The 26929-nt window shown below is 40.5% G+C and overlaps 1 protein-coding gene across 1 annotated transcript in view; it reads left to right on the forward strand.

Annotated features, from left to right (window-relative positions):
* The first annotated feature begins 798 nt into the window (after nucleotides 1–798).
* Nucleotides 799–26929, forward strand: part of ZMAT1 (zinc finger matrin-type 1) — a 76400-nt gene continuing 50269 nt past the window's right edge. Inside the window, exons 1-2 of the mRNA XM_055121144.1 lie at nucleotides 799–927; nucleotides 24448–25132. Coding sequence (XP_054977119.1) covers nucleotides 799–927; nucleotides 24448–25132 — 814 coding nt within the window. The remainder of the gene's footprint in view (nucleotides 928–24447; nucleotides 25133–26929) is intronic.

A 26929-nucleotide genomic window follows, 5' to 3' on the forward strand; every position in this document is an offset into this window, starting at 1 on the left:
AAGAATACAGTAGCAAGTTACATCAACAGAATTCAGAATACCAAAAATTCTATCAATGATCTTGAAGATAAAACACAAGATGGAATCGTTTAACTGAGACTTAAACCTGAAAGCTTTGTAACTTTCCACATGGTGATTCAATAAAAGAATAAATTTTAAAAAACACAAGATGAAATCACAAAAGAAGAAGCAATAGAAAAAACAACTTAATATTCAATGGACAATAGCAAGTGGAACAGTCTTTTAACATGCATGGCAATCAATCATGTTTGAGGTAATTATAAAATCATTTTCATATAAATAAGAACTAGAGATCTTTGCTACATTGAATCCAGTCCTGCAATGAATATTAAAAGAGCCTCAGACATGCAAGGGCAAAAAAATCCAAAATGGGCATCACCCATTTGTATTAATAAGTTCTATGGATGTCACTGGAATAAACGCTCCCAGTAAAAGGCATAGAGTGGACTAAAATTCCAGACCTCATTGTGGCAGTGGAGATGTGCTGCCCCTCCCTGTCTCCCTGCCTCTTGGGGTCCTAGCTGCCACGCCCAAGATCTACTTTTGGGCACCATATCAGCGCATCAGCTGTCTGGATCCAGAGACACAGCAGTGAATCCCAGAACACAGCAGCTCAACAGAGATTTCTCCAAACCCCGTACTGAGTCAATTCCACTGGAGCACCTCAGATGGAGCAGGTGTGCCCTCTCCACCCGCTCCAGATGAAACCCCCGCAGCCACGAGCTTCCAGAAGCACAATCCAGCAATGCAAGTTCAAGGACTAAGACTCCAGGCTTCATGGGGGCAGCAGAGACCGACTGTCCCTCCCTGTATCCCCGTCAGCTTGGGGTCTTGGCTGTCACTCTCAGCATCTGCGTCCAGGCATCATCTCAGCACATTAATGGCAAGATCCAGAGAATCCCAATGGTATCTCAAAATGGATTAGCTCCCTACAGAGATGTCTCCGCACCCCAACCGTTTACAATTTTAGAATTACAGAAGAACGCGGCCGTGGAAATGATATTCATAATAAGCAATAGAAAATAAATTATCTAGCATCTGCCCCTGGCAGGCTGGCTTTAATGGTGGTGGGAAAATTCAAGCAAATCATAATGCCCCAAAGTAGAGAGAGAGTATGGGGAAATTGTCTACCAAAGAGGCAGGGGCAGGGTTGGGATAGGAAGGTGGGATACTGGGGACATTGGTGGTGGAAAATGTGCACTGGTGTGTAAAACAGTAAGGCACGCTGAGGGGCGTGTACACTCGCGGGCTTTCCGGGTGGCTCTGTCTCACTGCCCGTGTTCGGCGCTCTGGAACCGCTGTGTGTGCTATCGGTCAAGGGCAGGCGACGGAAGGAAGAAGGCTAGACTGGTTGTTCGATCAGTTTATTTCATTCTCTCTGCTTCTCTCCCGGTTCTGGATCTTTTTCTGGATCTCTGGATCTGGCCCCCCAACCCACTCTTACAGCCTAGATAAATCCCCCCAGCATGAGGGGGTTGGGGCGTACACATAGGTGTGGTCACAATCAATAGGGTAAGGTTCCTTTCCCTCAGGGGATGCTTCTCCTAGGACTGACTCTCTTTCAGCAGGAGGATTCACCCAAGGGCGGAGTCCCATGAGTGTGTTTCTCCTCTTCTCATCCAGCAAATATATAAGCATTCATAATATTAATAATTTTGTATGGACACAATAAGAGATGCATTAAAGCTTATAAAATTGCTCTCCTGGGGCCATCTAAATCTCAGACTACAGTGCTCAGGCCAGATCAGTCTTTCCTATCCTTAGCAGGGTCCTAGTCTCATCATTACTTTTGGATCATGACAGCATTTGTCCATGATCAAGCTCTTAACTTATAGTTAAGAATTAGGCACTTTGGCCAGGCCCATCTTGATGCCAGGGTAGCACATAACTCACCGCTTGCCCTGGATCTGTCCTGTCCCTCGTCGGGACCCTGCTTTTGGGGTGCTTGGAACTGAGGGCAACTGAAGCTTAAGTGGAGAAAGCAGATGCCCGGGAATGAATAATATTCAAAGCCAATTAAGTCCTAAGTTACAAAATCATAATATTGTCTTCTTGTGTCTATACAAAAAGGACATTGCTTTAAAGTAAATTATTCAAAAGGCATAAGGGGAGGAGAAGGCAATATTAACTTATAAGTTCAGTATCCTAGGAAGGTCTGACCTTACAAATTAGCAGAGTCAGATTAGGGTGAGAAGCTGATTAACTGTTTTGGGGAAGAGAGCATAGAAATGATTACAGCTAAACAAAAGGATGGGAGAGATTCGGGAACACCTTGATGGGTGTGACTGGGGTAAGCCTAGACTCCGGGAAAAACCGGGATGAGCTCCTTGAGGCAAGGTGGGGAAAGGACAAAGTAATGTCATCCTACACTGGTAGAGGAATGGATGTTCAATCATTGTATGACTGAAACTCAAACATGACAGTTTGTAACTATCTCACAGTGATTGATTAAAAAAGGCATAGAGTGACTCAATAGATCAGAAAACAAAATCCATCTACTTTCCACGCCCTCGGCCCAGATGAGATCCGGAGCAGCCGCGCATGACACGGCCCCTCTGCTCCTTAAAAACTATGATCCGGGAGGTCTATTAACCCATTTTGGCACCCAGAGTCTTATAGAAATGCATCTAGACTATAAACTGAGCTAAAACCACAGAAATCTGCAAAACCTATAATCTTTATTCTCAGCAATGGAAAACAAACTATCAAATGATGCCTTTTCAGCACGTTTGATTGTTGGGGGAAAATTCCAAATAATAATAGTTAGTTCTCTGTTGAAATATTGAATGTATTCAAAGTATAGAGAGAATAAAGAATAAATTGGCCAAAAAAGAAAATTCATCTACTTTCTGCTTACAGGAAACACACCCAAAGTCACAGTTTAAATAAAGGATCAGAGTGAAAGTATGGAAAATGGTCATACAAACCAATAGAAACAAAAGTTGGGACAGCTATCTTTGAGCAAAAGAATGAAAACGATTATACAGAACAAGAGAAGGAATAAAAGTTGGGACAGCTATACTTAGAGCAAAAGCACTTAATTTGAAGAAAATAATTAGATATAGAGACAGATAGTACTTATTGGAAAGGGAACTGAAGATCAAGAAATACTTACTCATCAGCATATATGTGCCAAATGAGGGGCCAGCAAAGTTGATAAAACTTCTACTCACAAAGCTAAAGAAACACATTGATGCAAACACAATATTGGTAGAAGACTTTAACAGTCTCCTTTCTCTATTAGACAAATTAACCAGACAGAATATCAGTAAAGATACAAGATCCCTAAATAAAGAATTAGAACAGGGATTAATTGACAGGTACAGGGACCTTACTCCTCAAAAAGCTAAATTCATATTCTTTTCTAGTGTACATGGATCATTCTAGATAGAACACATACCAGGGCATAACTAAAACCTAAGTTTACAAATACAGAAATAATATTAAACGTACTCTTAGACCACAATGCCATGAAGGTCGAAATTGTTCATAAAAAGAAGATGGGGGGCTGGAGCGATAGCACAGCGGGTAGGGCATTTGCCTTGCACGCGACCATCCCGGGTTCGATTCCCAGCATCACATATGGATACCCTGAGCACCGCTAGGGGTGATTGTTGAGTGCAGAGCCAGGAGTAACCCCTGAGCATCACCGGGTGTGACCTAAAGAGCAAAAAAACAGATGACTGGTTAAAGAAACTTTGGTACATCTACACAATGGAATACTATGCAGTTGTTAGAAAATATGAAGTCATGAAATTTGCATATAAGTGGATCAACATGGAAAGTATCATGTTGAGTGAAACGAGTCAGAAAGAAAGAGACAGACATAGAAAGATTGCACTCATATGTGGAATATAAAGTAGCAGAGAGGTCCGAGCTAACAATGATGCAACTTCCAGCAGAAATTCCTCTGGACTTAGTTACTAAAATACTAAAATACAGAAATTCAAAGCCTCGATGCTGCTATTGTGGCCACACGACCTCATATCTCTTCATTCTCAGCAATGAAAACAAATGATCAAATGCTTCCTTTCCAGCAGGTCCGACTCTGGGGGGGGTGTGGAAACTCCAAACAATAATAGTGAGTTTTTTGTTTGAATATAATCAAAGTAAAAGAGAAAGTAAAGTGAAATTTATCAGCTACACAGGCAGGGTGGGAGGCTCGGGGGTTGGGGGGTGGGGGGAGGTTCACTGTGGTTCTTGGTGGTGGAATATGTGCACTAGTGAAGGGATGGGTGTTCGAGCATTGTGTAATTGAGACTTAAGCCTGAAAGCTTTGTAACTTTCCACATGGTGATTCAATAAAAATAAATAAATAATAAAAAATAATAAAATTCGTTTAAAAATTTTAAAAACATGCTCACACTAGGAAAAACAAAAAGCTCAAATCAACAATCTAAATACATGTCTTAAATAATTGTAGAATAAACAGAAAATACATTCAAAACCTAGTAGTAGAAAAAAATAATTGTGATTAGAATTAAAATAAGTGGTATAGAAATCAAGAAAGTAATACAAAGTCAAAATCAGGAGCTAATTATTTGAAAGATTAAACAAGATAGACAAACATTTGGCTATACTCATAAAAATAAAAGAGAAAATGCCCAAATAAATCTGATCATAAATGAAGGGGAGAAAGAAGCAACCTCCTTAGAAATTTAAGATACCATGAGAGTTTACTGTTTACAGTTAACAATCTTAAGCTGTTAAGTTGGAGAACCCGAAAGAAATGGATAAATTCTTATGTTATGTTCCAAAACTGAGTGAGGAATAAACAGAAAGCTTAAATTGGTCTATCACAGGCAAGGAAATTAAAAAAAAAAGTAATTAAGAATCTCCCCAAGAACAAATTATCTGGTCCAGATGGATTCACTGGTGAGTTCTATCAAACCTTCAAAGAAGATTTTTACTCTTCAAACTTTTCCAAAATATTGGAGAAACAGGAAAATTTCCTAACAGCTTCTATGAAGCCAGTATTACACTGATATTCAAAAATGATAGGGATACTATTAAAAAGAGAAAAATTCAGACCTATTTCTGTAATTGACGTCAACACAAAATACCACATTAAAATCTTAGTGAACTGATTCCAAGAGCATATCAAAAAGATCATACACCACAATAATGTGGGATTCATCTCAGGGATACATTGGTTGTTCAACACATGCAAATAGAATAACACAATTAACAGGGAGGTACTAACATTAATATATAAATTGATAAAGAAAAAGCTTTCAACAAGATCTGAGATCCATTCATGCTAAAAAGCTAAACAAAATCAGGTTACAAGGAACCTTCCTTAAAATGGTTATGGCCATATATATATATATAACAAGCCAATAAAGAGTATCTTTCTCAGTGAAAACTCTGAAAGTACTTCCTCTGAGAGCATACATATAGTAAGAAAGTCCACTATCTCCACTTTTATTAAATATAGCATTGGAAGTTCTAGAAACAAGCCAGCAAGAAAAAGTTATCAAAGGAATTGAAATTGGAAAAGAAGTCAAATATCACTATTTGTGATGACATGATAATATAAAGAGAATACCAGAAAGAGGCCACTAGAAGTTCCTAGAAACAATAAATCAAAAAGCAAAGTAACCAACTAAAAAATCAAAGCACAAAAAACCTGCTGCATTTCCAAATGCAAAAAATTAATTAGAAGAAAAAGAGATCAAAGAGTCTAGTCTGTTCATAGTGTCCAAAAGCATCAAGCATGTAGGAATCAATTTAACAAAACATGTGAGAGATCTGTATCATGACAACTATAAATAACTAATGAAAAAAACCTTAGGAAATGAGAAAAAATTCCTATTAATGGATTGGAAAAAGCAACATTGTCAAATTAAACATCCCGCCTAAATTATTATCTAGATTCAAAGAAATCCCTATCCAAATTATGACTTAGAACACTCAGTAAGAAAGTTCTTGTGGCATAAAAACCCAACAACCATAACCATATGGAGAAGTAAGAAGCTGTGATGTATCTCACTATCTAACTTGAGCCTATACTACAAAACTACAGTGATCAAAACAGCACACTACAGGAAGAAGACTATGACCAAAGGGTTCGAATCAAGTACCCAAAGACAAATCAAGACAATCCTTAAATGTATGATCAACTAATTTTCAACAAAGAAGCTATGTACATGAAGTGGAGTAAGGATAGCCTCTTTAAAAAATGGTGCTGGGAAAATTGTGCTAACCAATGTAAAAAAAAAATTAAGATTCTTCATGGAAAAAGAAATCCGGGTCAAAACTAAAAGACATCCGACTCTCACCACTTCTGTTCAACATAATACTGGAAGTACTTGCAATAGCTGTTAGGCAAGAACAAGATATTAAGGGAATACAGATAGGAAAGGAAGAAATCAAGCTCTCACTATTCACAGATGATATGATACTGTATTTAGAGAACCCTAAAGCCTCTACCAAGAAAATCCTAGAAACTACTGACTTGCATAGTAAAGTCGCAGGCTATAAAATCAATACCCAAAAGTCCGTGGCTTTCCTATATGCAAATAATGAGAGAGAGGAAAGTGACATGAAAAAAGCAATCCTATTCACAGTCATACCTCAGAAAATCAAGTAACTTGGAATCATCTTAACTAAGGAGGTAAAGGATCTGTAAAAAGAAAACCACAAAACGCTACTTCACTAAATAAAAGAAGACAGGAGGAAATGGAAACATATCCCCTGATCATGGATTGGGAGAATTAACATTTTTAAAATGGCAATACTCCCCAAAGTCCTGTACACATTCAATGTGATCCCCATAAGAAAACCTATGAAATTCTTCAAAGAAATGGATCAAAACCTCCTTAAATTCATATGAAACAACTAACCCCCAAGAATAGCTAAATGAATTCTTGGGAAAAAGAAGACGGGAGGCATCACCTTCCCCAACTTCAAACTCTACTACAAAGCAATTATAATTAAAACAGCATGGTACTGGAACAAAGGCAGAGCCGAAGACAAATGGAACAAGGTCTAATATCCTTACACACACCCTAAAATACATTATCATCTAATCTTTGATAAAAAAGCAAGAAATGTGAAGTGCAGCAAGAAAAGTCTCTTTAACAAATGGGGCTGGCAAAACTGGACAGCAACATGCAAAAAAGTGGGCTCAGACCTTTACCTAACACCATGCAGAGAAGTCAGATCAAAATGGATTAAAGACCTCAACATCAGACCAGAATTCATTAGGTACATTGAAGACAAGGTCAGCAAAACCCTCCACTATGTTGAAGCTAAAGGTATCTTCAAAGATGACACTCCCCTGACCAAGCAAGTGGAAACAGAGATAAACAAATGGGACTGTCTTAAACTAGGAAGCTTCTGCAATCCAAAAGATACAGTGATCAGAATACAAAGACATTCTACAGAGTTGAAAGGCTATTTACCCAATACCCATCTGATAAGGGATTGATATCAAGGACATACAAGGTACTGGTTGAACTCTACAAGAAGAAAACATCCAAGCCCATAAGAGAATGGGGCTAAGAAATAAACAGAAACTTTCTCAATGAAGAAATCCGAATGGCCAATAGGCACATGAAGAAATGCTCTTCATCATTAATCATCAGGAAGATGCAGATTAAAACAACAATGAGATATCATCTCACATGACAGAAACTTGCCCACATCCAAAAGAACAAAAAAAAACTGGTGTTGACACTGATGTGGCGAGAAAGGGACTCTCCTTCACTGATGGTAGGAATGCCGACTGATTCAACCCTATTTGAAAACAGTATGGACTATCCTCAAAAAAGTAGAAATTGAGCTCCCATTTGACCAAGTCATACTACTTCTGAGAATATATCCTGGAGATACAAAAATATACTAGAAATGACATCTGTGCTTGTATGTTAATTGCAGCACTGTTTACAATAGCCAAAATCTGGACAAAAACCGAGTGCCCGAGAACATATGACTGGTTCAAGAAACTTGGTACATCTACACAATGGAATACTAAGCAGCTGTTAGAAAGGATGAAGTAATGAAATTTGCTTATAAGTGAATCTACAAGGAGAGCATCATGTTAAGCGAAATGAGTCAGAAAGAGAGGGACAGACATAGAAAGATCACACTCATTTGTGGAATATAAAGAAACAGAATGAGAGACTTACACCCAAGAATAGTAGAGAATAATAACAGGAGGAATGCTTCATGGCTTCGAAGCCGGCCTCACATGCAGGGAGAAATGGCAGCCCAGATAGAGAAGGGAACATCAATTATGGGTGCTTGGAGGACTCCCTCGGGATGGGAGATGTGTGCTGAAAGTAGACCACAAACTGAATGATGGCAATTCAATATCTCTATTGCAAACCACAACACCCATAAGGAGAGACAGAAAAAGGGAATTCCCTGCCACAGAGTTGGGGTGGGGTAGGGGGGATGTGGTGGGAGTGGTGGGAGGGGTACTGGGATCATTGGTGGTGAAGAATGGGCACTGGTGAAGGGATCGGTACTCGATCATTGTATGACTGGAACGTAATTACAAAAGTTTGTAAATTGTAACTGTATCCCATGGTGATTCATTTAAAAATTAAAAAAAGAAAAAAACCTAAAAGGCATCCAACTGAATTGGAGAAAATATAACACTGAACACATCAAATAAAGGTTTAATATAAAGGGGTAATATCCAAGATTTATAAAACATTCACAAAGACCAACAAAAAATACAAAAACCCTGTAAAATTGGGAGAGAAAATGAAAAGACATTCCTCTGAGGAAGAGAGATGGATGGCCAGTGAAGAAATGAAGAAGTGTTTATCGTCACATACTATGAAGGATATCCAAATAAAATCAACAATGAGGTGTTTCACCAATGAGAATGGCACAAGTTTTTAAAAAGAGGAATTAATCTGTGTTGGCGGGGAGGTGGTTTAAAAGGAACTCTCATTTATTACTGGTTGGAATGTTGTCTGGTTCAACCCCTGTGGGAAATAGTATTGAGGTTTCTCAGAAAAATATGAAGAGAGCTGCCATATGAACCAGCAATTCCACTTATTGGTATTCACCCCAAGACACAAAAACATTCATTCAAGAAACATATGTGCACCATTATATATTATTTATTGCAGAAATTAGTCCAATAACTAAAATATGGAATCAACCTAGGTTACCAACAACAGATGAATAGATTATGAAGATGTAGTATATATACACAATGGGATACTATGCAACTACATGGAAGGATAAAATCAAGCAATTCATTGCAACTTGAATGGAACTGGAGGATACCATGTGAAGGCAAGTTAAAAGAAGAAAAATTACCAAATGATCTCACTTATCTGTGATATATAGATAAATAGGACAAGGGAATGCAAAGAAAAGTGAATGAAGTTCCTTTCCCCCTACCCACAAACACTGATTGTTTCTGGAAATTTTGATGAAGATGATTCTCAGTGGTGTGAGTTGATATCTGATTTTAATTTACATTTTACCTGATCATTAGTGATGTTGAACAGTTTTTTCATTTTTGTTTTCATTGAGAAAATTTATGTTCAACTCCTCTCATTTTTATGGCTTGCTTTTTTTGCTGAACCTTGTGATTGCTTTATATATATATGTATATATGTATATATATATGTATGTGTGAATTGTCCTTCTGTCGGTATATAGCATGTGTATATTTTCTCCCAATTCAGTAGGTTGTCTTATTTCTGTCCAAGTTTCTTTAGAAGTGCAGAAACATTCCAACTTGATGTTGTCCTGTTTGTTTATTTCTGCTTTTGTCTTCTTTGTTAATGTAGTTGAATCATTTAAAACTCCTCTCAAGTCAGTATCATGGAGAGCTCTGCCTATATTTCTCTTTATGTAATTTAAGGATTCATGTCTAATATTTAGTTCTTTAACCACTTTGCATTTTTTTGTGTTTTAGATAGGAGCGGTAAAGCTATCCATCTAAAGCACACACTCAGCAACAATGAAAACACAAGATATAAATTACAAACAAAAAACTTTATAATGTTCCTGTAAAGGTGTCAGGCAGGGTGGGCAGGAGGAAACATGGGGACAGTGGTAGGGGGAAGTTGACACTGGTGATGCTATTGGTCTAAAACACTATATGCCTAAAATTTAAAGATTAGTAACTTTTAAAATCATTATTAAAATTTAAAAAAATAAAAGGAGAAAGACATATACCAGATGACCTAACCCATATGTGGTGTATAAATGAACAAAGCAGAGGATTATAGAATCCCCAAGGAAAACAGACTTTGAGTCCAAGTACTATTGGCTGTAGCCTTGGAGCCCTCTAAGCACCACTGTGTATGGCCCTCGTGGGCCCCCAAGAAAATCCAGGCTTAAAAAGCAACTCATTCTTGAGTTCTAGGTTTGAACCCTGTAGTCTTATTGGCCAAGTTTTACTGGGAATTTTCCCTGAGCACTTTTTAGGAGCACCCTCATTTAAAGAAAAAGGAAAAGGGAAAGAAAACAAACCATGAGATACTGTAAATTAACTGATTAAGGGCTAGACATGACCTAGGGACAGCAGTGGAGCACTCTGCCAATGTGTGTATTTCAGTTGCATTGTAATCCTAAAACATTAGTATAAATACTATTAAAAGTAAGGTACATCTATGAACATTTGATTAAAAAAATAAAATAGAAACTATTAATTAGGAGCAAGGATACATCTCAGTGGTACAGCACGCTTTCCATGTATCAGGCACTCAGTTAAACTTCTAATACAAAAAGTATAGAATACAGTGATTCAATAAAATTTTAAAAAATATTTAAAAAGTATAGAATAATAAAATAAAATGTGGTTCAAAAGCTCAGAGTGACACACTGTCTGCCAAAAAATTTAAGCAAGATCTGTATTCAAGTTTAAAGTGTTTTGGTGTTCCCGGCCCCTCCTACCGCTGCTGAGATGTGACCCCGGGGGCCGCACGCATGTGCGGCTCCTCCGCAGCTTCACGAGCGTGAATCCAGACCCAGCTGAACCAAATTCAACATGGGCAGCTACTTGCAGAATGTCTCCAGCCTGAGAACCAAGCCGTGACCCCATGCCCGCCCAGGAGGGGAAAGGTATTTCCCTCTCTCCCCTGTCCCTTCCCGGGGATGAAGGGCGTGGGGACCGCCATATTATGACGACCACAGATGGGGTTTACAAGCTTGCAATGATCCAATATCCGGAAGAAATCTCCCTGGACTTAGTTGTTAAAGTACAGAAATCCAAAACCGCACGCGCAGTAGCGGCCGCGCGACCTCATTTCCCTTCACAACAGGTCTGACTCTAGTGGGGTGCCCCTAACAATAATGGTGAGAATTGTGTTGGAATATTGAATGTAACCAAAGTAAATAGAAAGTAAAGTGAAATTTATCAGTTACAAGGAGGGGGGTGCGGGGGTGGGCGGGATGGGAGGCGCACTGTGTTTTTTTTTTTTCCGTGGTGGGATATGGGCACTGGTGAAGGGATGGTTGTTTCAGCATTGTATGACTAAGACTTAAGCCTGAAAGCATTGCAATTTTCCACATGGTGATTCAATAAAATAAAATTTAAAAAAAAGTGTTTTGGTGTTCCGTAAACTCATCACACATTCCAGAAGGTTCATTTTGAACTTTGAGATTTGAATATAATGATATTAGAGATAAGTAATCATAAACACGAGTGACTAATGAGATATAGAACTTGGGTAACAAGATGTTTATTAAACTAAATATGAATTGTGACAGATATGTATTGATGTTAGAGATCTTTAAAATTATACTATAAGCTACTAGTGCCCACTGAGTTAGAAGACCTAGAAAACACACTTTTCTCAAATTTTTACCGCTATGGTTGAGTCTTCTGCTACATTTTAGGCAGCTCCCCATAATGTAATTTATTTTTACTTTCTCAGTACTAACAAATGAATGATTGAAATAGATTTTCAATTCGATCGTTCTGACACGTACATCCATTTTCCCCCACTGTATCACACTATTTAAACTGACATTACACTGCTTAACCTGATATAACATAAAACTTTTTTTCAAGGATTGGAAGAGGGAAAATAAAACTGTTTATTAAGTTCTACAAGAGGCAGGCACTGTAAAAGTGTTTTTCATAGAGACGCTTGTTGAAATACAAAACATTTGAAAATTTTATTTATTATACATAAAGATGGGCTGGAGCGATAGCGCAGCAGGTAGGGCATTCGTCTTGCACTCGACCCACCCGGGTTTGATTCCTCCACCCCTCTCGGAGAGCCCGGCAAGCTACCAAGAGTATTCTGCCCGCACGGCACAGCCTGGCAAGCTACCCGAGGTGTGTTCCATATGCCAAAAACAGTAACAACAAGTCTCACAATGGAAATGTTACTGGTGCCTGCTCAAGCAAATCGATGAGCAACGGGATGACAGTGACAGTGACAGTGACAATACATAAAGGTACATGAGTTTTTATAACCATCCACCATTACTGTTCTTTATCGGCACTGAAGTATCTCTTTAAACAATCTTTAAACAATTTCTTCAGTTATTAATGCCCTTTTTCTAGCCCCTTAAGTTTGAGTTAGATACTTTGATGTCTGATCTGGTATGTCTTCTGTCAGTTGTAAATATTTATTTCCCTCCTCTTCCTCATCAAAAATTACATGTCCTATGTCCTGTCAACTAACAAATTAGCTAATAATTCTTTATTATCATAATTATTATATTTTCCTTTTTGGTCACACCCAGCGTTGCACAGGGGTTACTCCTGTCTCTGCACGCAGGAATTACCCCTGGTGGCTCTCGGGGGACTATATGTGATGCTGGGAATCAAACCCTGGTCGGCCTCATGCGAGGCAAATGCCCTACCCACTGTGCTATTACTCCAGCCCCATAAATTTATTACTAATTCTTAACACAGGCCTTTTCTTACTGAAAATTAGTGATGGGGACATATGGTTTACCATTAAATCTTATTTCAAAGGAAGGTGCTATTGGTTGACTTGGCCCCATGGAGACCACTGGAGGAAGTATCTTGAAGGTGGGAGTAAGATATTTCAGTCAGAGAGACTTGGAGTAGATTTTCAGTTCTGTTACAAATGAGCTACACATTATTGCAATAGATATTTTTCTGTAGTAGTTTATCTTTATTTATAAATTGAGTGACAAAAAGTTATTGTCATCCACTGTAGTACTAAAGTTTTGCAACTTTTACTAATGATTTCTTAATGAATGTTAAAAGTACAGTATAAATGGTATGTGATGTTGTCTGAAATTCCCATTAGAGATAATTTTTAAAAAGAATTTAACAGTTACACAGTGACTTAAAGAAGCTACAAACTGACTGCATAACAAAAAAATCCTGTATAGTGTCACTTAGATGTACGGCTTCAGGAAAGTTGACTACTGTCATGGTCACTGTTATCCCGTTGCTCATCGATTTGTTCAAGTGGGCACCAGTAACGTCTCTCATTGTGAGACTTATTGTTACTGTTTTTGGCATATCCAATACGCCACGGGTAGCTTGCCAGGCTCTGTCGTGCGGGCACGATACTCTCGGTAGCTTGCCGGGCTCTCCGAGAGGGGTGGAGGAATCGAACACGAGTTAGCCGCATGAAAGGCGAATGCCCTACCGCTGTGCTATTGCTCCAGCCCCTGTTGACTATTAAGTGCCAATATATGAAAAAAGTTGGAAGAACACTATTTTAATAATGATAAGAAAAACACACAGTAAATGTTAACTACTACTCTTATCAAGATGTATATAAATTTAATATTTTAATTTGCTACAATAACTACTGAAAAAAGTAGTAATGCCCGCCAGAGAGAGTTGGGGCACAAAAAGATATATATTAGTGTGATGGAAATAGGATTTAAATATTATGTAAAACATATACCATAAGCTGAAAATGCCAAGTGATCATGAGATTTAGATTGATTTTCTTATGACCCACTAGCTATTGCTTCATTTTACCAACTATCCTTTGACAGTAGTAGAGGCTTGCTTTGAGTTTGAATACACAGAGCTCCACTAACTATACTGGATACTGTCAAATTTCCTCAAATTATCATGGAGGTGTGATGAAGGGGTTGTGTTGTGTCTTATAGATTTTGCTAAGAGTACTGAATTTTTCTAAGTAAGGTTTCAGCAGAAATAAGTTGATCCTCTTTCTAATATTATAAAGGGAAGACTTTAAAGTTTAGTTTCCAATTAAAAGTCTAGAAATATTTTTCATAACTATCGCTTACACCAAGATTTGCATGGATTTATTGTTATTATCACTATTATTACTATTGCTTGAGAATGACTTAAACATTATTATCTATGATTTTTCTGAAGACTGGGATGATGGAAGGGTTTTATCAGAGGTGAATGTGAGGGAGAACCTTAGCAGGATACATACCTGATGACTAAATAGAATAGTTGACACAGAAACCACTGGATATTTTCTAGTGTATAGAATTCTATGAAAAAGTAGTCTTTACCATTTTAGAGCCTACCATAGATACGCAATTAAGTTCCATGTTAACAATGAATATCACTATATCACTTCCATATATTTTTTTTGGGGGAACACCTGGAGTGCTGAGGGACTACTTCCTACTAGTTGTCCCAAAGCGATTTCTGGTGGTGCTTGGGGGAACATACATGGTGTTAAAATCGAACCTTGGCCTCCTGAATGCAAAGGACACACTCTAGCCCATTTAAATATCTCCCTGCCCTCATCCTTACATCTTCTACATATTTCCCCATAAATGTAAGGGGTAGCTACTTAAATTTTTTTTTAATTTTATTTAATCACTGTGAGATACTTACAAGTTTTCATGTTTGATTTACAATCTCACAATCATCAAACACCCATCCCTTCACCAGTGTACATTCACCACCACCAATATCCCAGGTATACCACCTCTTTCCCATCCTCCCCCTGCCTCTATGGCAGACAATATTCCCAACACTCTTTCTCTACTTTTGGGCATTATAGCTTGCAACACAGACACTGAGAGTTCATCATGTTTGGTCCATTATCTACTTTCAGCATACATCTCCCATCCCAACTGGTTTATCCAGCCATCATTTTCTTAGTGATCCCTTCTCTATTCCATCTGCCTTCCTCCCTCCACTCATAAAGCAGGCTTCCAGCTATGGGGCAATCCCCCTGGCCCTTGTATATGCTGTCCTTGGGTGTCAGCCTCATGAGATGCTACCCTACACTCCACAAATGAGTGCAGTCCTATGTCTGTCCCTCTCTTTCTGACTCATTTCACTTAGCATGGTACTCTCCATGTTTATCCATTTATAAGCAAAATTTCATGACTTCATCTCTCCTAACAGCTGTATAGTATTCCATTGTGTAGATGTACCAAAGTTTCTTTAACCAGTCATCTGTTCTCTGACACTCAGGTTTTTTCTAGGTTCTGGCTATTGTAAACAGTGCTGCAATGAATATATAAAAATAGATGTCATTTCTACTGTGCTCTTTTGCATCCTCGGGATATATTCCCAGAAGTGGTATTGCAGGGTCATATGGAAGCTCAATTTCTAGTTTTTTAAGGACTGTCCATATTGTTTACCAGAAAGGCTGGGCCAGTCGGCATTCCCACCAAGAGTGAAGGAGCGTCCCTTTTTCCCCACATCCATGCCAGCACTGGTTGCTTTTGTTCTTTTGAATGTGTGCCAGTCTCTGTGATGAGATGATACCTCATTGTTGTTTTGATTTGCTTCTCCCTGATGACTAGCGATGTGGAGCATTTTTTCATATGCCATTTGTATTTCTTTTTTGAGGAAACTTCTGTTCATTTCTTCTTCCCATTTTTGATGGGGTTGGAGGTTTTTTTTTTTTACAATTCTTCAAGTGTCTTGTATATTATGGATATTAATCCCTTATCAGATGGGTATTGGGTAAATATTCTTTCCCATTCTGTGGGCTCTTTCTGTATTTTGGGCACTGTTTCTTTTGAAGTGCAGAAACTTCTTAGTTTGATGTAGTCCCATTTGTTTATGTTTGCTTCCACTTACATTCTCAGTGCTGTTTATCCTTAAAGATGCTTTTGTAGCTACTCTTTTTGACAGAAAATAAACTATTCAGATACCCAGTACAATGGAGTAAGGGTCTTTTCAGAGGTTTGAATTACACCACTTTTCCTTTCTGAATGACTTACATTGGTACCTGTTCTTGGGAACAAAAATAAATTATACAAGGATTTTCACTGCTACAACAAAAAATGAAAATGATGTTCACTGTTTAGAGCTGCTGTTTACATCCGAAAATTCATTTGACGCTCCCAGCTTCCTTCCCCAGAAACCACTTTATACAGCCTGCAATTTTATCATATAATTTCTGCTTTTACTGTGTGTTAGTGTAATTTTAGATGTTTTGAGCTATTTGGAATGATTGGCAGGTTGTTTTGGCTCTGGAGTACTTAAATGTTCTTTCCATACAAATCAGTGGTAATTACTCCTCTGCTTTAGGTCAATTTGACCTACAAATGATTTCATCAAAATGCTCTATTTTCAATTGCAGGGAAAACTTGAAACATTGTGCTGTCATAATTTTACCTTACTAGCTATCACCACCACTTAAAACTATGAACAAATATATGAATCATTATATATTTTCATCTTATCCTTGAATTGCAACAGCTATTTTAAGTATATTTGTATTTATTTTCCATATATAAAATTTATCATGTATACTTTACATGTTTGAATTTAATTAAATGTTATATGTTCATCTGTATTTATTTTAATATTATATCACATAATATGTGATATTATATCTTATTTGTGTATCACTGTATATATACTTTCTTTAATTTTAATATTGGAAAACTTTGGAAGTTTGATTGATACCATCATTTGGAATGCTATTGATAAAATTGAATATCACCGTAATGCTTAGATTTTTATGTCAATTGAATTCCTTTTTTGTTTGTGACCAGACAATATGTGTTTTTTTATTGAATTGCTGTGAGATACAGTTGTAAAGCTTTTATATTTGAGTTTCAGTCATACAATGATCAAAACCCATCCCTCCACTAGTGTATATTTTCCAGCACCAATATTCCCAGTATTCCCCCATCCCACCCATCCCCCTAGCCTCTATAGTGGACAATTTACGCCATACTCTCTCTACTTTTGGGCATTATGGTTTGCAATACAGATATTGAGAGGCTATCACGTTCGGCCCTTTATCTACTTTCAGCAAACATCTCCCATCCTGAACAATCCCTCCAACCATCTTTGACTTAGTGATCCCTTCTCTATTCCAGCTGCCTTCTCCCCCAGCTCGTAAGGCAGGCTTCCATCCATGGAGCAATATTCCTGGCCCTTGTCTCAACTGTTTTTGGATGTCAATCTCATATTATGTTATTTTATATTCCACAAATGAATGCAGTCATTCTATGTCTGGCCCTCTATTTCTGACTCATTTCACTTAGCATAATACTCTCCATGACCATCTACTTACAAGCAAATTTCATGACTTCATCTTTCCTAACAGCTGCATAGTATTCCATTGTGTAGATGTACCAAAGTTTCTTTAACCACTCGTCTGTTCTGGGGCACTCGGGTTGTTTCCAGATTCAGGCTATTGTGAACAGTGCTGCAATGAACATACAGGTGCATATGTCATTTCTCCTGTGCACCCTCCAGATATATTCCCAGAAGTGGTATTGTGGGATGGTATGGGAGCACAATTTCTAATTTTTTAAGGAATGCCCACATTGTTTTCCAAAAAGGCTGGGCCAGTCTGCATTTCCATCAACAATGAAAGAGAGTCCCTTTCTCCACACATCTGCGCCAGCACTGGTTATTCTTGTTCTTTTTCATGTGTGCCCATCCCTGTGGTGTGAGATGATTTCTCATTGTTGTTTTGATTTGCATCTGGAGATCCCTGATGATTCGTGATGTAGAGCATTTGTTCATGTGCTTTTGGCCATTTCTATTTCTTTTTTGAATAAGCTTCTGTTTATTTCTTCTCCCAATTTATTGATGAGGTTAGAGTTTTTTCTTGTACAATTCTATTGGTATACAAGATGTGTTTTGGGGCTACTTCCCACTGGATACTCAAGAATCCCACTGCTTGGCAGTGTTTGGAGCATCATGGGGTTCTAAGTATTGAATCCAGGATCCACACATGCCAGATATGCCTCTGGCACACCCGGGTTCGATTCCTCTGCCCCTCTCGGAGAGCCCAGCAAGCTACCAAGAGCATCTCGCCTACACAGCAGAGCCATGGTGTATTTGATGTGTCAAAAACAGTAACAACAAGTCTCACAATGGAAATGTTACTGGTGCCCACTTGAGCAAATCGATTAGCAATGGGATGACAGTGATACAGTGATACACAATTATATTAATTTTATGCCATTAACTTATATTCTAATTATTTCTTCCATTTTCTATTCTCAAGTGTACTGTGCTAAGTGGTAGAGGAATTTTAATTTCCCCATATTACTCCAAACAAAACATATTTTTCACTAAAAAATAAAAAGGCAATCAGTACACTTTTTTACTCATAGAAATATATTCTCTTTTTTTGCTTTTTGGGTCACACCCAGCGATGCTCAGGGGTTACTCCTGGTTTTGCACTCAGGAATTACTCCTGGCAGTGCTTGGGGGTCCATATGGGATGCCAGGGATTGAACCCGGGTCGGCAGCGTGCAAGGCAAACGCCCTACCCACTGGACTATTGCTCCGGCCCTGAAATATATTCTCATTTGTTTATTTTTGACACATAATGTCTCCATCTTACTCTACTTCCACCATGGTCTTCTTTCTGGTTTGGGGGAGTTGGTAGTTAAAACTTCTTTTATTCAATAAAGTTCCCTCCCTATGGTCCAGTGATAAACTGTTTCAATTATTAATTAAATAACAAGAAAGAAAAGTTAATGATGGTGTTTGCATTTTAATAGCACAATTAATGTCATTGTTTTAGAAATACTTGAAAACTACTGGAAATATCTGGCACATAACAGGATTTTATCATTCTTTTACTCTAAGCCATATTTACTTTCCTCTTTCCTGTGAAAGAAAATACTTTAGTATTAACTTGGAAGCATTGCTGTCATAGAATGCAAAAGAAGACACAGAAGTCATTACTGTAGTAAAAAAAAGAGGAAGACAGGAAAGCATGTTTACCATATTGTATGATTAAGATTTTGTTGCTTTTTGTTTTGTCGTTTTGTTTTTTGATTTTTGGGCTACACCTGGCCATGCTCCGGGGTTACTCCTGGCTCTAAACAACCCCTCCTGGTTTTCTGATGGTATCATAAAAGATGCTGATGATTGAATCCGAGTCAGTGGCCTACAAGGCAAGCACCTTACCCACTGTACTAGCTCTCTGGCCATTTGTTGCATTTTTGTACCATGGGAGCCATCTACTGGTGTTTGAGATTGGGGAAAAATGCTACTTTCTTTTTCTTTTATACATTGTACTCTCCCCGCTTTTTATTGTTCAATTGAACAGCAGAAAATAATTTTTCCATCTGGTCGAAGAAGAAATAATTTCAAGATTAATTATTTATTGACCAATATATTCCAATAACAGGAAAATGTCACTGTCACACAGAAGTCAAAACTTTCAAGTCTTGCAGTCTTTGGGTACAAAACACAAAGATTGGGTGAAAGACCCATTAAAAATTGTGTTTTCTCCATCCCCATCAAAAAATGGGAAGAAGAAATGAACAGAAGTTTTCTCAAAAAAGAAATACAAATGGACAAAAGGCACATGAAAAAATGTTCCACATCGCTAGTCATCAGGGAGATACAAATCAAAACAACAATGAGATACCATCTCACACCACAGAGACTGGCATACATTCAAAAGAACAAAAGCAACCGGTGCTGGCATGGATGTGGGGAAAAAGAGACGCTCTTTCACTGTTCTTGGGAAGGCCGACTGATCTAGCCTTTCTGGAAAACAATATGGAAAGTCCTTCAAAAACTAGAAATTGAGCTTCCATATGACCCTGCAATACCACTTCTGGTAATATATATCAAGGATGCAAAAAAAGTACAGTAGAAATGACATCTGTACCTATATGTTCATTGCAGCACTGTTCACAATAGCCAAAATCTGGAAGCAACCCAAGTGTCCTAGAACAGATGACTGGTTAAAGAAATTCTGATACATCTGCACAATGGAATATTATGCAGCTATTAGGAGAGATGAAGTCATGAAATTTGCTTATAAATGGATAGACATGGAGAGTATCATGCTAAATGAAATGAGTCAGAAAGAGAGGGACAGACATAGAAGGACTCATTTGTGGGGTATAGAATAACATCATATGAGGCTGACACCCAAGGACAGTAGATATAAGGGCCAGGAGGATTGTCCCATAACTGAAAGCCTGCTTCATGAGTGGAGGGGAGAAGGCAGATGGAATACAGAAGGGATCAATAAGAAAATGATTGCTGGAGGAATCAGTTGGGATAGGAGTTGTGTGCCGAAAGTAGATAATGGATCAAACATGATGACCCTTCAATGTCTGTGTTGCAAGCCATAGTGCCCCAAAGTAGAGAGAGAGTATGGGGAATATTATGTGCCTTAGAGGCAGGGGGAGGGCGGGAAAGGGGGTGTATACTGGGGATATTGGTGGTGGGGAATGTGCACTGGTGTTGGGATGGTTTTGATCATTGTGTGATGGTAACCCAAACATGAAAGCTTGTAACTATCTCACAGTGATTCAATAAAATTTTTTAAAAATCATATATCTATTGGACTCCATGCAAAAAATTGTTTTAAAATTTGTATTCTATTTTAAATTTGCAATATAGGGGCTGAAGAGCTAGTACAGTAAGTAGGGTACTTGCCTTGTACGCAGCCAACCTGAGTTTGCTCCCTGGCATCTCAGATGGTTCCCATAGTCCCAGCAGGAGTGATTCCTGAGCTCAGAGCCAGGAAGAAGCCCTGGTCACTGTCAGGTGTGGTCGAAAAACAACAATTAAAAAGTCACATGAATTTATACTATTGGTGGAACCTACAAAATATATAGAATCCTGTTGGCCAAGGATTCTGGGGGATGTAATTCATATGTTTCTAATGTCTGTAACATGGAGGCAAACAAAATAAAATGGAAAGCTTCCCTTTTCAGGGGACACAATCCTTTGAGTTTTAATACTCAAAAATTTTGAATTTTAAGGAATAGCTGACTCCCTATGTTAAATATTTTGTCTGAAACCTGGCATCATTTCTCTTCTGATGAAAATCCTGAGTGATTTTCTGAGAATCTGATTAAATGGTTGCTAAGCAAGTGAACTATGACTCATAATTGAGAAACAATTTTGAGGTATTCTTCCTCTTATTTTTAAAGGAATCAAATTACACATCTCCCCAATGTTTATCTTGTTCTGCTGGCTATTTCATGGAAGACTTCTTGTGCGTGACATATCAAGTAATTTACTTGATGAGTAATAGTTACATTAACTTAGAGAAGGGCAGAATAGAAGATTATAAAAACCACATAATGACTCAGATAATCTTAAGTAAATTACTTAATGACATAAACAGCATAAAGATTTGTTCTTGACTGTCCATCACAAGTATCTAAATTACTCTTCAACTTCAGATTGCCACTCAGTAACGCACAGCAATGAGTGTAAAATCTTCAAATGTTTTTTGTTCAGAGACATTTTTTGGGGGATGAACTAACTACACCTTTCAAATGTTAACAATAAAGAGAACACGTAACTGTGAGGTTAATACTAAACATTTCTGTGATCCAAACTTAGGGACTTAGGCCCTCGAACGACTAGTTGATTCTTTTGCTCCAGGTCAAAACTGCTGGAGCATGAGTCTCAAAAATAAAAGCCAGATATAGTCAGAAGAAAGATACAATATAAATATAGAAAATATATAGGTTTATCCCAGAAAAGGGTGGAATTTAGTCCAGGCAGGGAAATGTTGTATTATCTCGGTTTCAAGATATCTATAAGGTTTCATTAATTAGACGCCTGATGTGGAAAATAGCCATTTGGGTAGAGGAAAGACATATATAGCATGACTTTATACATATTTATATATACGTATTCGGTAATATTGCATCATGAAATAATGTAATTTTCACAGGAATCTGTAAGGTGATTTAATACCAAAGTAAATACAGATGGGGAGGTGGTGGAGAATAAAAGGAGTAAGATTAATTCATGTGGGGAAAGACTGAAAGGTATATCCTTTGATTTATAACAAATATTGAGGAGTCAGTCATATATGCAATGATATGGTAATGGGTTACAGGGATTGATATCAGAGGCAAGACCAGTCAGTAGGGCAGATATTATGGTTCTAACAAGAGTATGAGAGTTTGAAATAGGGGAAAGGAAGATATTAGAAAGGAGTGATACCCAAGATAAGCTTTTACAAAGAGGCCATGAAAAAATCCACCAACAGGCAAATGGATGGGATATGCCACATCACAGTGAACAAACTATAGAACCCAGGTGAACATTAGAAAGAAAACTTTTAGTGAAAGAAACAAGGCCCCGAATGCCACTTAGAACACATATAAAATACATATGAATTCACTGTACCACTGTCATCACTGTCATCCTGTTGCTCATAGATTTGCTCAAGCAGGCACCAGTAATGTCTCCATTATGAGATTTGTTACTGTTTTGTCATATAGAATACACCACAGGTAGCTTGCCAGGCTCTGTCGTGCGGGCGAGATACTCTCGGTAGCTTGCCGGGCTCTCCGTGAGGGATGGAGGAATCGAACCTGCGTCAGTTGCGTGCAAGGCAAACGCCCTACCTGTTGTGCTATTGCTCCAGACCTGCATATGAATTATATGTATGTATGATATTTACATATATATGAAATGGAAATAGCACTGTAGCACTGTCTTCCCATTGTTCATCAATTTGCTCGAGCGGGCACCAGTAACGTCTCCATTGTGAGACTTGTTACTGTTTTTGACATATCGAATACGCCACGGGTAGCTTGGCAGACTCTGCCGTGCAGGCGGGATACTCTTGGTAGCTTGCTGGGCTGTCCAGAGGGCCGGAGGAATGGAACCTGGGTCGACCGCGTGCAAGGCAAATGCCCAACCCACTGCGCTATTGCTCCATAATGCAAGGAGGTGTGCGTGAGAAACTACAGGGGTTAAGACACTTACCTAGCATGCAGCTGACCTCGGACAGATCCTCAGCACTCACACATTGTCCTCTGAGCACTCAGAGCTGCAAGTATGGCCCCCAAACTAAAGAATAAAGTGTCACGGGGAGAGTAGAGGGGTGTCCCTCTTGGACCATAGCCTTCAGGATGCAGGGTGTAACCCTAGAGGCCCCTAGCCCCTCCAGGTATGGCTCTTGGATCCCGAGCACCAGCACTGTGTTTTGTATAGTTCACACTGAATCTTCAGGATCCCTGAGCAAATGAAACCCCCAGCCCCCATAAGTTCAAGGAAATAACAAATACACACCAAGATACTAGTCTCTTTGTAAGGAAAATTGGGAAAAATTTAACAAGATTTTAAGTATTAGCAACATTTTATTTCTTGGGTTGGGTACAAGAACTGAAGCACTGTCCTCCCATTGTTCGTGGATTTGCTCGACCAGGAACCAGTAACGTCTCCATTGTGAGACTTGTTGTTACTATTTTTGCTGTTGTTGTTATTACTGTTTTTGATATACCAAATATGCCATAGATAGCTTGCCAGGCTCTGCCGTGCGGGCTCGATACTCTTGGTAGCTTGCCGGGCTCTCCGAGAGGGACAAAGGAATCAAACCCGGGTCGGCTTCGTCCTCCAGTCCAGGGTCCAAGAATGACATGATTTTATTGCAGTTTTGATGGGCTAACCCGTAGATATCAGTAGCTAACATACTCATGAGGAAACTGTTACGATCAGCCTTTAAAAAAAATTTGGGGGGCTGGAGTGATAGCACAGTGGGTAGGGCGTTTGCCTTGCACGCGGCCGACCCGGGTTCAAATCCCAGCATCCCATATGGTCCCCTGCGCACCGCCAAGGGTGATTCCTGAGTGCATGAGCCAGGAGTGACCCCTGTGCATTGCTGGGTGAGACTCAAAAAGCAAAAAAAATAAGAAATAAAAAAATAAAAAAATGTGGGCCACACCTTGCATTGCTCAGGGTTCACTTCTGACGGGGCTCATATAATATGGGGTGTGGGGACTGCAACCTGGGTCGATGCAAGACAAGCACCCTATCCACTGCACTATCGCTCCGGACCTGGACTCTGCTTTTGTGCTCTGTCCTGGGGATATATAAAACGGAGCGGGGAGTGCATTTTAGAGATTTGTTGGAGGAGGTGGTCTATCAGTTCCATTCCTGACACTTCTTTCTTTGGTCTTTTGGGCCAAACTGGCAGTTTTTAGGGGTTATTCCTTGCTCTGCACTCAAAGATCACTCCTGGCGGTGCTTGGTTGGGAGAGGCTTGCGAAACCATACGGGGTGCCCGGGACGGAATTCTTCCAAGCAAGAATCCTAAGCAGCCACCTCCTCCAAGGATAGATACTTTTTGCCGTGATCTCTTCCAGAACGAGGTGGCACAGAGCCCCGCGTGCTTCTCCATCCCGCGCCTTTGCCTGCGCAGACACCAGCAAGTCAGGAGCCTTCCCCCCTGTCCTGTGACTCGGCCCCGTCCCGTCCCCGCTGCCCTGCGCTCTGGGCCAGTGGCTCTACCATGCTGCGGGGAGGCTCCCGGTGGCCAGCAGCGGGGCCCGGGGCAGGGCATGGCGCCCCCTGCAGGCCCACAGCGTCCTCGCCGGCAGGACGAAGGTGCGAGAAGGAGAGCGGCGCGGGGCCGGCGGGGGAGCGGCGCGGGGGCGGGGCCGCGAGGGGGGCGGAGCCGACGGCGCCGGCGGGGCCGAGGCGAAGGCCAAAGGCAACAGTTCGCGACGGCGCCGGCGGCGCTGGGCACGCTCGCCCGGCCGGGGGCCGATCTGCCCCTCAGGAAGCTGCCGTCCCGGCCCCTTCCCCCTCCCCTCCCCTCCCCCTCCCCCTCCCCGTCTTCCTACACCGCCTGCGCGGCGGCGGCGGCGGCGGCGGCGGCCGTGATCGCGCCCACCGCCCCCGCCACGTCCATCCCTGCCTGCTCGCCCGCCCGTGACTGTGGCGTCGGCGGCGGCGGCGGCGGCGGCGGCGGTGGCGGCTCTACCATGGCGGCGGCGGGGAGGGGGGAGAGTAGTTGTAAAGTAGACACCCGCCCTTGCCTCAGAGAAGGTGAGTTCCCGTCTCGGGGTGCGGGGGCGGCCCCATCTCCTGCGCTGCCTCCCTCTAAAGCCGGTCCGAGACGGGCTGGGCGCGGTCCGCCCCCGGGCCCCCCCCAATGCCCCCCCCAACCCCCCCCAACACCCTCCCGATGGAGCGCAGGAAAGGTCGAGTTCGCCCCGCCCCGCCCCTCTGTATTGGCCCCGAGGGCGTGACGGCGACGGCTGCCCCGTTGGGCTTCCCGACTCCCCTCTCTAGGAAGGGGCCCCCCCTAGGAATGCGAACTTCAGGTACTCACACCACGGCACGAGTTGGAAGGGACAGACCCATCACACAGTCCGGATGCCACTAGTGTGCTCTCCGAGAGGAAGGTGCGCTTTGGTAGGAGCGAGGAAGCCAGGTTAGACGGGCCGTTCGGGCTACACGCTCAGGGACAGAGCCAGGGGGACGTGATGGGTCAGAAGAGATCGAATAGGACACCCACCCCCCCTGTCAACACGGAGGACAACTCTGCTGAAAGTCAGCGTCCTGCAGGGTAGAAACTTGTCTTAGGAGATATTTGAAGGGAGAGAGGGCTAGGGATTTGGGGAGGTCACCGTGCGTTTGTGAGCTTTAGAGTAGGATCGGTGAGATTCTAGGATCCTAGTGTCTGGGGAATGGGACTGTACGGTGGGAATAATGTGGCAGAAGCACATGTTTCAGGAAGCACTTGGAGGAATTTTTCTTTGCGTAGAGGTCCGACCTTTACGCAAAGAAAAAGGTTGAGGGGCAAGGTTCACGGGCCCAATTTAAAGTTGGTTTTAGTTTTTATTAAGCGTTGGCCTACCAAAATATATATAGGACGCCGAACATAATGATATATTTGACTATTTCAGTACTATAAGGGGTGGTTAATTCACACAAAATTCTTTATACTTCCAGACAGCCTGCTAAGAGAAAACTCTACAGTTTGCCATTGAATGTATTTTAAAGCAGTTTTGAAATGCTTCTTAATGTTGTTGAGACAGATTCCATTGTGGAAGATCTCAGTAAAGCATTTGTCCTCATGAATCTTGAAATTTCTGTGTTTTCTGTGTTATCCTTTCGTTGCTTATGTGTTTCTAAAGTGAAGATCATGTACCCCCAAGATAGCATGGGGAATTTTCAGTCTCCTTAGGAGGATGCCCATTAAAATTACCCCATAAAGTGATTCTTCTTCAAACATTTTTGAGGGGGTGGTCCTAAGCAGTGCTTCCAGATCCCAGGAACAAACACTCCCTGCCATATTCATATTCAGCCATTGGGGCTGGAACCAGCTCTGGGAGGGGGGCAGAGAGTGCACATAAAGACGACACCGGGGGCTGGAACAATAGCACAGCGGGTAGGGCGTTTGTCCCCTGAGCACCGCCAGGGGTAATTCCTGAGTGCAGAGCCAGGAGCAACCCCTGTGCGTTGCTGGGTGTGACCCAAAAAGAAAAAATAAGACGACACCGGGCAGTGCTACTCCAGCTCTGTTGAGGGAGTGAGGAGAGCTGGGATGGGAAGAGCGGTGATAGGAATGGAACCAGTCCTTATGGTTGTACTCCAGCCCCTATGCTGTCCCCCCAACCATATTCAAACATTCTGAAATGATAGATCCCAAATCTTTCACACCTTTCACTTCAGAAAAATGGCGAGCCAGTGAAAAACCAACAAAATCTTACATATTTGACTAGGTACATTAACTAATGCCATTTTCCCAATGAAGAAATGAAAATATGTTGTAATATATATATTAAAAAATTAACTCTTACTAAAGGCAACCTTTGAAAAACTTTGGTCTTCCATCAA

Source organism: Sorex araneus, chromosome X, assembly GCF_027595985.1.
Source record: "Sorex araneus isolate mSorAra2 chromosome X, mSorAra2.pri, whole genome shotgun sequence".
In the NCBI taxonomy this organism is placed as follows: Eukaryota; Metazoa; Chordata; class Mammalia; order Eulipotyphla; family Soricidae; genus Sorex; species Sorex araneus.